General features: G+C 47.6%; 2 protein-coding genes across 2 annotated transcripts in view; one reads left to right on the forward strand and one right to left on the reverse strand.

The window, feature by feature from the left end:
* LOC110166073 (H-2 class II histocompatibility antigen, A-F alpha chain-like) overlaps positions 1-1491 on the reverse strand; it is a 2678-nt gene extending 1187 nt beyond the window's left edge. The window contains exons 1-2 of the mRNA XM_055149998.1: positions 1218-1491; positions 192-479 (exon numbers count right to left, since the gene is read on the reverse strand). Coding sequence (XP_055005973.1) covers positions 192-479; positions 1218-1491 — 562 coding nt within the window. The remainder of the gene's footprint in view (positions 1-191; positions 480-1217) is intronic.
* Positions 1492-6115: 4624 nt separating this feature from the next.
* LOC110166072 (dual specificity mitogen-activated protein kinase kinase 6-like) overlaps positions 6116-12500 on the forward strand; it is a 13974-nt gene continuing 7589 nt past the window's right edge. The window contains exons 1-8 of the mRNA XM_055149994.1: positions 6116-6378; positions 8518-8590; positions 10071-10119; positions 10203-10316; positions 10538-10657; positions 11424-11540; positions 11621-11672; positions 12040-12167. Of these exons, the coding sequence (XP_055005969.1) occupies positions 6333-6378; positions 8518-8590; positions 10071-10119; positions 10203-10316; positions 10538-10657; positions 11424-11540; positions 11621-11672; positions 12040-12167 (699 nt within the window). The 5' untranslated portion in view covers positions 6116-6332. The remainder of the gene's footprint in view (positions 6379-8517; positions 8591-10070; positions 10120-10202; positions 10317-10537; positions 10658-11423; positions 11541-11620; positions 11673-12039; positions 12168-12500) is intronic.

Here is a 12500-nt window from a genome sequence, read left to right on the forward strand (position 1 = left end):
TACAGCAGAGTTTTGGACGAAGTGAAGTCTCTGAAGAGCTGCTTTTCCAGATACACAACAGAAGATTTACAGGCAAAAGTCTTACATGTCAACAATGTGTGTGCATGTGTGTGTGTGTGTGTGTGTATGTATGTGTGTATGTGTGTGTGTGTGTGTACGTGTGTACGTGTGTGTGTGTGTGTTTTACTGACTGTAGAATCGTGTCATCATGTGGGTGGTCCTCACAGCGGGGTGCTCCACTCTGCAGCTGTACATCTGTCCGTCCTGTGGGAGCAGCTCCAGTCTGGAGAGCTGGAAGAAGTATCCATCCTCCTGAAGAAAGACCTGGGACACGGTGAAGGAGCTGAGGTTCCTCTGGTCCACGGTCCAGAAGAACCGGACCGGAGCCGGGTAGAATCCAGAGGCCAGACACAGCAGCAGGTTCTTCTCCCCCACACGCAGAGGAGTCCTGGGGTACAGCACCAGCAGAGACGGGGGCTCTGGGGACAGAGACCAGACCAGGGTCTGAGGTTCTCCTCAATGTTATTAGACCCAAACACGAGTGTGAGGCCGAGTCAGACACTCGTGTGAGAGCCAAGTTCTACTTGAAACATACAGATATTAAATGGTTGGGTTCAAAGAGCTCAGATTCTGAGAACATCTTGAAAAAACTCAGCTCAGTAGGTACGAATTTACAGTGCAAAATAAAACAACTGAAATTTGTCACAAATTTTCAGGTCCTCCCGATCATCATGTTTTGATCATAATAATCATCATCATAATCAGACATAATCATGCCCTGGGGCAGACTGATGGAACAGAGGCTGCTAATCTGCCCCATCGGCCCCTCCTACCACCTGACGAGGCCCCGCCCCCTGAGCTTCTGGGATCTGCCAGATCAGGAGGTTTGGCCACACCTCCTCCTGCTCCTCTCCAGCGAATCACAACTCAGCTCCACCAACCTTCATTTACCCAGAAGCTCTATTCATACAACACCGTATGTCTCCACTCTCTACACCCCTCCCACCGTATGTCTCCACTCTCTACACCCCTCCCACCGTATGTCTCCACTCTCTACACCCCTCCCACCGTATGTCTCCACTCTCTACACCCCTCCCACCGTATGTCTCCACTCTCTACACCCCTCCCACCGTATGTCTCCTGGGGCGTCTCCCTCCACCACATCTGTCCACATCATCCATCAGTATCTTCAGTGATAATAACATAAACATAATTACCCAGGTTCATCGGCAGGTCCCTCATGCCCTTCTTCACCACCTTCAGGTTTCTCTTGCAGAGTTCTCGTTCATGGAGTGCCTGCTCATACCCTCCAACTACAGTCACATGTCCAATGAAGTCAGGCTGAGGTTCTACTCCTCTGTGGTTCTTAAAGTCTGCATACCAGTACACCTCCTGGTCCAGACTGAACATCTGCTGAACATCATCATCTGAGTCTGTGTGAGAGCAGCCTCCTACAGACAAGTCCTGGTGGAACTCTGAGGAGAAACACATAGTTACCCCTCTCCATGTGTCAGGGGCCCACAATGTTCTAGCTACAATAAATTCAATCCAATTCACAAAAATCTGTTTAAACATCTTATCTTTTAGATATTTAATGTAACAAAAAGTACAACTCACACTCCCCATTGTAGAACCTGCAGAGTCCACCATGTCACGCACCATGACTCTGACCTCTGTGGGACATGGTGGACTCAAAAGAAAATTCTATTACCCACTAGATTTCTAAAGTCCTTCTTCAACAGTTTCACCTCTCACTCACATAGTTAACGTGCCACTTTAATCTGGAACATTCCCAAGATCTTTGAGAACTGTGCTCATTAAGCCTCTCCTAAAGAAGAGCAGTGCTGATGCCACAGAACTGAACAATTTCTGACCCATCTCAAATCTCCCGTTTTTTGGCCTTGAAAAATCTGTTAACCGACAGCTTATGAACTTTCTCCAAATGAACAACTCCTTAGATGTTTTCCAGTCAGGTTTTAAAGCCACTACAGCCCCGAGAACTGGTTCGAGTCCTCCCTAGAAGACAGGAAGTATTTTGTTGAAACTGTAAACTGTGTCTCAGGTCACATGGTCCTGACCTGTGGGGTCTCTCAGGGGTCGATCCTGGGCCCCCTGTTGTTCAGTCTGTACATGCTGCCCCCTACAGGCCAGTTCATACGCAGCAATAACGTGTCCGACCACAACTCAGACGACACTCAGATCTACGTCTCACTGCAGCAGGAGACTCACTCTGCCTCTGCGTCCAACAGATCAGAGTGTGGAGACAAAATGACTTTCTCCAGAGAAACTCAGACAAGACACAAGTCACAGAAACAGAGACAGAGTCAACATCACCTCCAGTGTCTCTCTCTCCAACACCTGCAAATCAGGCGAGAAATCTACACATAATAATGGACACAGACTTGAACTTTAACAGCCACATCAAATCAAACACATCTGCAGCTTTTACCATCAGAAAAACTGAAAAAATCAAAGGTTTACTGTCTAAAGCAGAACTGGAGAGACTTATCCATGTGTTTGTCTCCAGGAGGTTAAACTCCTATAATGTTCTCTCACTGTTCTCTCCAGACGAGTTGAACATTCAGAACATCCAGAACTCTGCAGCTCCAGGTTCTGACTCCGACCAGGATGTACGAGCACATGTGTCCTGTGCACAAATTTGCGAACCATGGGATGGCAAGGGAAGGTACCGTCTTCCTCACCTCTAATTAGCTAAAATGGCTGATTGGCTCTCCTGTGATTGGCTGTTTTATTTGGCCTCTAAAGCATCATCTCATGTTCATCGCTGAACATCTGAGATAAAATCTGAGCCGTCGTCTCGTGTGTGTTCACATTCCCTCACACACTCGGCCTTTACACACACTGCCCCTCGATCTTTTTCTTTTACTCTAAGTTTTGAATCTGACCAAAATAAAGTTGTTACAGTTCTTACACATTTCTGGGATCCACGCAGTTGGACTGTACAAATTATTACAAGTTTAAAAAATCCCTACGTACCACACAAAACATGTCCATGTATAGGCGAGTTTCATTGTTGACAAAAGCGCGCGTTGCATGTTGGGAATTATTTTGGTCGGCAGCAATAAACACTAATTCAACATGACGGACGGAGTGAGAAAACACGTAAAGGGTATTGATCCCAGTTATTTATCCACTCTAACGGCAGACGACCCAAGACCATTTGACCAGAAATTGGTCATAAACATCGACGGACGACAAATCACCCTTTTCAACCCCGACAAAAGGTGGAACAAACCAAACTTCTGGTCAGAATCTCCAACTCCCTGGACAAATATTCACTTGGGCGACATCCACAATGACTTGGTGGAAACTCCTGGGCCATTCACAGCAGAAAAGATGAAAACCTCCAAGAGTCTGGATGTGTTGTTGAACTTGTTGAGTCCACGGTTTGTTAGGATCTTCTACGTTTGCTCTGCAGATGTTTGAAAGTCGTTTAATTCACCGTTAGCGGTTCTTTTCACTCAGAAAACGAAAAAGACATTTTCCTTCTTCTGTGTTTCTATTTGTGCGTCCGATAATGCAGCAGGAATTGACCATCGGGGAGAAATACACGAGGTTACACACTGTGTTTGACGCTACCGTGTTTCTGCCTCCGACCAAAATATTTCCCAGCAGCAATGCGGGTTTTTAATAACAATGACGTCAGCTGAAACTCGCCTATAAGACGTAAAGACGCAGCTCCAGCATCGCAGAACCAGCCCACAGTTTTTTCATGGCCAAATGAAACAGCCAATCACAGGAGAGGCATTTTAGCCAATCAGAGGTGAGGAAGGTGGTACGTTCCCCAACCATCCTACGATTCACAAATTCGTGTCCTGTGGCTCAGAGACTTTAAAGTGGCTCTGTTTGTGCCAGTCTCTTCAGGGTCGAGCACCAAAGTCCATCTGTGACATGTTAGTGCCTTATGTAGTCCTGTAGTCCTGGTTCAGTCCTAGTTTAGACCTGGTTTAGACCTGGTTTAGTCCTAGTTTAGTCCTGGTTTAGTTCTGGTTTAGACCTGGTTTAGTCCTAGTTTAGTCCTGGTTTAGTTCTGGTTTAGACCTGGTCTAGTCCTGGTTTAGTCCTGGTTTAGACCTGGTTTAGTCCTGGTTCAGTCCTGGTTTAATCCTGGTTTAGACCTGGTTTAATCCTGGTTCAATCCTGGTTTAATCCTGGTTTAGACCTGGTTTAGTCCTGGTTTAGTCCTGGTTCAGTCCTGGTTCAGTCCTGGTTTAGACCTGGTTTAATCCTGGTTTAGTCCTGGTTCAGTCCTGGTTTAATCCTGGTTTAGACCTGGTTTAGTCCTGGTTTAGTCCTGGTTCAGTCCTGGTTTAATCCTGGTTTAGACCTGGTTTAGTCCTGGTTCAGTCCTGGTTTAGTCCTGGTTTAGTCCTGGTTTAATCCTGGTTTAGTCCTGGTTTAATCCTGGTTTAGTTCTGGTTTAGACCTGGTTCAGTCCTGGTTCAGTCCTGGTTTAATCCTGGTTTAGTCCTGGTTTAATCCTGGTTTAGTTCTGGTTTAGACCTGGTTCAGTCCTGGTTCAGTCCTGGTTTAATCCTGGTTTAGTTTTGGTTTAATCCTGGTTCAGTCCTGGTTTAGACCCGGTCTCCTGCTGGTGCCAGAGTCTGGACTAAACTCGGGCAGTCAGAGTTTCAGATTCCTGCAGCTCAAACCTGGATCAGTCTGAACCTGTGACACAGACTCGACTCTGACTCGGTTTAAATCCAGACTCTTTGTTTATCAGCGTCTCACTCAAACATTTTCATTTTTCATTTCACTTTTCTTCTTCTTCTCTAATTGAATGTGTTTCTCTCTTTTAAATTTGTTGACGTTTATTTATGTTCTGATTTGTTTTGTCTTCTGAATCACTTTGTGTGTGAATTGTGCTGAACAAATAAACTTTTCTTTTGTCAACTGGACAAAGATCCAAATAACCCGTGAGAGACCAGAACCAGTCTGTAAAGTTCTGTAAGTTCATAGCTCCGCCCCCTCACACACATAATGTTTTCACTCTGAAACAGTTCACAGACTTGAGCTGAATTTTGTTGCTCTTCTCTATATTTGTAATAATCCCCTGTAGTATTTGTAGTACACCTCTGTAGTATTTGTAGTACACCTCTGTAGTATTTGTAGTATTTGTAGTATTTGAGGTACTGACCTTGGGCAGAGGCTGACAGCAGAACACACAGCAGCAGCTCCAGCTTCATCATCGCTCTGATACAAACTCAGACACACACACACAGGTACATACACCTGAGAGCTCGGCCAATCAGAGGCGGCGTGTCATCAGGCGCCAGGCAGACTCCAGGTGAAACATGCAGCAGTCATGTGATCTCTGAAACTCAGAGGATCCGACTCCAACTCAAGAAAAAGTGACATAAACACACATTTTTACTCAGACGTTCTATTTTAATGAATGAAGCGCTCAGGAAAACAACTTTATAAAAACGTCTGTCTCAGTTTGTGCAGAGACACAGGCCCCGAACACGACGACAGAGACACATCAGCAAAGACCCACCACATCCACACACTTATGATCCTCAGGAAAGATCTCCTCCTCCTCCAGAGCCTCAGAGGAGCTGTGAGCCCCCTCATACACTTCCGCCTCAAGCACCAGACTGAACCTGAATTTCTCAGTCTTTGAGTCTGAGTCTGAGTCTGAGTCTGAGTCTCCTCCTCAGACGTGACCATAGTCTGTATCTGAGTGTTCAGATTTAACACTGTAGCTGTCGTGTGCCAAACAGGAAGTTCTCCAGGAGGCTCCATAGAGTTTTACACTGTGTTTGTGTGTGTCTGTTGTTGGTCAGAGGGGCTGATGGTGCAGATTGACAGCCTCACTTCTGTCAGTCTGCCCCAAGGCAGCTGTGGCTACAGGAGAATTATTATATCTACAGATACACACACATATTTGAATCTGTGCACTACACACACACACACACACAAAGACACACACACACAAAGAGACGCACACACACACACACACACTCTCTCTCTCTGCTCCAGAATCTGTTATTTTCGTCTCTTTTTTTCTTCACTTTCTTTTTCTTCATAAACCCCCCTGCGCGGCGCACGCGCGTTGCACGCGCGGTGCACGCTCTGTGCGCGTGAGGCCCGCCCCGAACTCCAGCTCCCGTGGTGCACCGCGCGGAGCCGGAAGTCCCCGCTCAGACTCTGATCCGAGTCTAGTCCAGGCTCCGGTCCAGACTCTGGTCCGGACTCTGCAGACCCGGGGCCGTGCGGGGGCTCGTGCACGCTCCCGCTCCTCGTGCACGGACGCACGCGCACCGCGGAACCTCGTCACGCGCGTCCATTCTGCAGAAGGCGCGTGCACGATGCAGGGCGCGAGCGGCGGACGAGGCGGGCCTGCGCCCCGAGCAGGTAGGACACGCGCACGCGCGCACGCTTCTGCACGCACGTCTGCACGCGCTGCCCCGTGCACGCGAGAAAGCGGGGTTCAGAGGCGCGCGAGCCGAGTTTTGGGGCACTTCCGGTTTGAGCATTTCCTGGAAGCGCGTGAGTGTGCGCGTGTGTGCGGGGCACGGGGATAGAGAAGAGCCAATCAGAGACAGACCCGAGTCCAGACCCGAGTTTAGACCCGAGTTTAGACCCGGGTCAGAACCAGAGTCAGAACCAGAGTCAGAACCAGAGTCAGGTCTGGACTCAGGTCACAAAGTGCCTCTGGTCCTCTGACCCCCCAACACACACACACACACACACACACACTGCTCCATAAATAGCTGCAGCTGCTCTGACACTGTCTGAGGGACTGAGGGAGGGCATCAGGTGTAAACTCTCTGTTTGTTTGTGTGTGTGTGTGTGTGTTTGTTTGTGTGTCTATGTCTACGTGTGTGTGTTGTCTGTGTGTGTGTGTCTGTGTGTACGTGTGCTGTGTGTGTGTGTGTGTGTCTGTGTGTGTGTGTGTGTGTGTGTGTGTGTGTGTGTGTGTGTGTGTGTGTGTGTGTGTGGGAGGGCATCAGGTGTAGGTGTGGGGTCAGATGAGGTCACTTTTTCGTCTCCATGGAGATGTTCGTGCTTTGTCTGGAATGTTCCACATTGGGGCTTTAAATGTTCCATAATCCTCTGCTCTCGTCACCTTATTTAACCTTAATAAAGCATGAATAAAGACTTAATTAACAATGAACATGGACTTATTTCAGAGTGAATAATTCTCTACTTAAATAAACATTTATAAACACACACACATGTTTAGTTCATGAGGAACTAAGTATGAAATCATTATGAGTAACTGTTTACAGCACAGGCTCATTAAGTGAAAGTTAAGTGCTAATTAAGGTATAAAATTAGTCGTTATTAAGCCTGAATGACTCTTAATAAAGTATTTGTTCTTTATTAATTAAGTCTCTGTTCATGCTTTATTAAGGATAAATAAGGTGTAGTTATTATAAAGTGTTACTGTGTTTTGTTTCATTCACACACGTTTAGCGCTTAAACAGGAGAGGGCGGGGTCAGAGGGGGCGGGGGCAGAGGGGGCGGGGTCAGTCACAGGTGTGTGGACGATATCTCAATATTTATATATATATTTTTAAAACATCGATATAGATTCTGTCATACCGTGTATATCGATATAATGTTTATAGTTAATTCTGAATTTCGCCGTTTCGCTCGTTTGCTTCTCTGCGCTCGCCTTGATCGCCCGACACAAGGAGCGAGTTTATGCAAATGAGTCATGTGGTTTTAAATTTCATTTGTGTAAAACATAAACAAATGTGTCAAAGCTGAATTAAACACATGATAAACTCAAACAGGCTGATGAGGCTCTTGAGTCGTTCTGTTTATTTGTTGTAAAGTTTAATAAAGTAATATTTATTTATGCAGAAGATTTTCATGATTAATCTGCTGCAGGTTGTACAACAGTGTTTGAAGTGTTGCGTTTGATGCAGCGGATTGTGGGATTAAACTTCAGAGCTCTTTACTCTGGTGAGGAACATGAGTCTGTTAAAAGAATGAACCTCCTGAGCTTCTGACGCTGAAGGAGCTCATGTTCATGTTCATGTTCATGTTCATGTTCATGTTCATGTTCATGTTCATCGTACAGTTACAGAGTGAATACAAACATGAGCTGGAGTTGAGTTGTTTTACTTTTGAATGAAAAGAAGGAAATATGTTTTATTTCCTCCTAAATTTTACAGTTAAATTTTTTATACAGGGTTTTTTTGTAAATGTTGCAGAAGCTCTTTGTTCCTACATGAACTTTGCACTTTAGTAAAAAATAAGACCTTGTGGAGTTTGTCAGATTTGTTTATGCAGGAGTTTTTGGGGGGGTTATTTTTCCTGTGCACATGTCAAGATTCACCAAAATATATTGAGATATAGTTTTTGCTCCATATCACCCGACTCTGGTCACAGGTGTGTGGGCGGGGTCAGAGGGGGCGGAGTCAGTCTCAGGTGTGTGGGCGGGGTCAGAGGGTCAGAGGGGGCAGAGTCAGTCTCAGGTGTGTGGGTGGAGTCAGAGGGTCAGAGGGGGCGGAGTCAGTGACAGGTGTGTTTTGTTTGCAGGTAAGAAGAAGCCCCTGAAGCCTCATCTGAAGATCCACAGAGAAGTGTTTGAGCAGAACCCTGCGGCGCCCAGGTCTGTGTCAGGGTTTTATGGACGGTTTCTCTCTTCCTCTTTATGTTCCAACCAAGTTCCTCTTCAGAAAAGACGGTTTAGACTCAACACGTCTGAGGAAACACGAGGACAAACAGAAACCTCGTCACAGTTTCTCTCTCATTTCTGTGTAAAAATATCAGTAATATAAACATGGACTTCTCTGATTGGTCAATGCCGCTGTTAGCCCCGCCCCTCAGGACCAGACCTCTTTAGAGACCAAGTCCAGGACTAAGACTGGACTCTGGACCCTGGACTCTGGACTCTGGAGCACTGAGGCCTTAAACTGAAGCGTCCTGTCGTCTCTGCAGAGTTCAGCTCCAGATGAAGCTCACTGAGGCCAGCAGCCACAGCGAGAGTCTGGAGCAAAGATCTGGAGACCAGGAAATGATCTGAGACAAAACGTTAAAGTCCAAACCTCAGGGTCACGTAGAGCGAGGTCAAAGGTCAAAGGTCAGAGTGAGGAACCTGACAGCAGCAGGAACAGAGAGAAGAGACACACTTATACACTTACACTCAGATATGTCCATTTATACAGTCTGGACTCTGGACTCAGTCTGGACCAGGTCTGGGTCTAGTCTGAGTCTAGTCTGGGTCTAGTCTGGGTCTAGTCTGGGTCTACTCTAGGTCTGGGTCTAGTCTGGGTCTGGTCTGGGTCTAGTCTGGGTCTGGTCTGGGTCTGGGTCTAGTCTGGGTCTGGTCTGGGTCTAGTCTGGGTCTGGTCTGGGTCTAGTCTGAGTCTAGTCTGGGTCTGGGTCTACTCTAGGTCTGGGTCTAGTCTGGGTCTGGGTCTGGGGTCTAGTCTGGGTCTGGGTCTAGTCTGGGTCTGGGTCTGGGTCTAGTCTGGGTCTGGTCTGGGTCTGGGTCTAGTCTGGGCCTGGGTGTAGTCTGGGTCTAGTCTGGGTCTAGTCTGGGTCTGGTCTGGGTCTAGTCTGGGTCTGTTCTGGGTCTAGCCTGGGTCTAGTCTGGGTCTGGGTCTAGTCTGGGTCTAGTCTGGGTCTGGGTCTGGGTCTAGTCTGGGTCTGGGTCTGGGTCTGGGTCTGGGTCTAGTCTGGGTCTGGTCTGGGTCTGGGTTTAGTCTGAGTCTGGTCTGGGTCTAGTCTGGGTCTGGTCTGGGTCTGGTCTGGGTCTAGTCTGGGTCTCTGGTCTGGGTCTGGTCTGGGTTTGGGTCTGGGTCTAGTCTGGTTCTGGTCTGGGTCTGGTCTGGGTCTAGTCTGGGTCTGGTCTGGTCTGGGTGTGGGTCTGGGTCTAGTCTGGGTCTGGTCTGGTCTGGGTCTAGTCTGGGTCTGGTCTGGGTCTGGGTCTAGTCTGGGTCTGGTCTGGTCTGGGTCTGGGTCTAGTCTGGGTCTAGTCTGGGTCTGGTCTGGGTCTGGTCTGGGTCTACTCTGGGTCTGGTCTGGGTCTAGTCTGGTTCTGGTCTGGGTCTGGTCTGGTCCTGGTCTAACTCTGTGTGTCTCTGCAGTCCTCCCAGAGACCTGGACTCCAAAACCTGTGTGACGGTCGGAGAAAAGGTCAGACAGACACACCTCACTGACCTCATGTTGACCTCTGTGTGACCTCTGTGTGACCTCTGTGTGACCTCTGACCTGAGCAGAACCTGGAGGTGCAGGCGGACGACCTGGTGCAGCTGTCGGAGCTCGGCCGAGGAGCGTACGGCGTCGTCTACAAGATGAGACACGTCCCCAGTGACATCATCATGGCCGTCAAGGTCAGAGAGACAGAGACCTCTGTTAGTCCTGGTCCAGTCCTGGTCCAGTCCTGGTCCAGTCCTGGTTCAGTCCTGGTTCAGTCCTGGTCCAGTCCTGGTCCAGTCCTGGTTCAGTCCTGGTCCAGTCCTGGTCCAGTCCTGTTCAGTCCTGGTCCAGTCCTGGTCCAGTCCTGGTCCAGTCCTGGTTCAGTCCTGGTCTAGTCCTGGTTTTTGTCTTGCAGTTGATCAGAGCCACGGTGAACTCTCAGGAGCAGAAGAGGCTCCTGATGGACCTGGACATCAACATGAGGACGGTGGACTGTCCCTACACCGTCACCTTCTACGGGGCGCTCTTCAGAGACGTACGTCCTCCTCACTCCTCCAGGGGGCGCTCTTCCTCCTCACTCCTCCAGGGGGCGCTCTTCCTCCTCACTCCTCCAGGCGGCGCTCTTCCTCCTCACTCCTCCAGGGGGCGCTCTTCCTCCTCACTCCTCCAGGGGGCGCTCTTGTCATTTACCATTTTTTAAATTTATAATTAAACATATTTAAACCAACAAAACAAAACAAACGTGACAGAAAATGATTGTTTTCACTGACTTCATCGTCGTGGTTCAGAAATTATTTGTTTAAATCTGTTTCATTTAGTTTAAATCTGTTTCATTTAGTTTAAATCTGTTTCATTTAGTTTAAATCTGTGTCATTTAGTTTAAATCTGTTTCATTTAGTTTAAATCTGTTTCATTTAGTTTAAATGTGTCTTGAGGTGAATTATCTGAAGTGTAGTACTCATTCGTGTCCACCAGAGGCGCTCTACAGCTGCAAACTTGCTGCTTTAAAAATCAGATTTGTGAAAATAAAAGTCCAAACATCGATTCTGTAAAACAGAATGTCAGCGTGTGTGTGCAGTCTGACTGCAGGGGGCGCTCTGAGGGACTCGCTCTGTCAGAAACATCTGCACAGGATCAGAACAGAGGAGCAGCTTCTGTGATTTCTGTGGTTCCTCCTCTCTGCTCGAGGTTCTCCTGTGATAGTTTTCCTCTGTTTCCAAAGCGACGCAATGAACAGTTCTAAGTTCTCCTGTCTGAGCTGTTCTCTTGTCTGTTCTAAGTTCTGGTGTGGTGTGTTCCAGGGCGACGTGTGGATCTGCATGGAGCTGATGGACACGTCTCTGGATAAGTTCTACAAAGAGGTGAAGGCCAAAGGGCAGAAGATCCCTGAGGAGGTCCTGGGGAAGATGGCCGTGTCTGTGCGTCTCTTCAAACTCACGTCTCTGAAAGTTATACGATCCAGGGTGAAGGTCATTAATGTTCTGAACATGTTTTTCAGATCGTCAAAGCTCTGGAGCATCTGCACAGCCATCTGCAGGTCATACACAGAGGTACCTCACTCTAGCACATGGCCCACACGGACTTTAGTCTGACTCAGAACAGAGGACCGAGAGAGCGAGCGAGAGAAGAGCTCGAAATATTCTCATCTCTGATTGTTGGTGTTGATGGTCTAAATCTGGTCTAAACTTGGTCTAAATCTGGTCTAAATCTGGTCTAAACCTGGTCTAACTCTGGTCTAAATCTGGTCTAAACCTGGTCTAACTCTGGTTTAAATCTGGTCTAAAACTGGTCTAAACTTGGTCTAAACCTGCTCTAAATCTGTTCTAAACTTGGTTTAAACCTGGTTTAACTCTGGTCTAAATCTGGTCTAAATTTGTTCTAACCTCGGTCTGGTTCTGGTCTGGTTCTGGTCCTCAGATGTGAAGCCGTCTAACGTGCTGATCAACAGTGAAGGGCAGGTGAAGATGTGTGACTTCGGGATCAGCGGGTACCTCGTCGACTCTGTGGCCAAGACGCTGGACGCCGGCTGCAAACCTTATATGGCCGTGAGTCCGGACCTATGCAAATATATGCAAATGTGGATGTAAATATATGTAAATGAGCGTGTGAGTTCATCCCATAACAACACTGACACCTACAGCACCAACATGGCGTCACATTTAACCCATAACAACACTGACACCTACAGCACCAACATGGCGTCACATTTAACCTATAAAAACACTGACACCTACAGCACCAACATGGCGTCACATTTAACCCATAACAACACTGACACCTACAGCACCAACATGGCGTCACATTTAACCTATAAAAACACTGACACCTACAGCACCAACATGGCGTCACATTTAACCTATAAAAACACTGACACCTAC

The sequence above is a fragment of the Boleophthalmus pectinirostris genome, unplaced genomic scaffold, assembly GCF_026225935.1.
Source record: "Boleophthalmus pectinirostris isolate CB_2022bp ecotype Guang Dong unplaced genomic scaffold, ASM2622593v1 HiC_scaffold_14, whole genome shotgun sequence".
Classification (NCBI taxonomy): domain Eukaryota; kingdom Metazoa; phylum Chordata; class Actinopteri; order Gobiiformes; family Gobiidae; genus Boleophthalmus; species Boleophthalmus pectinirostris.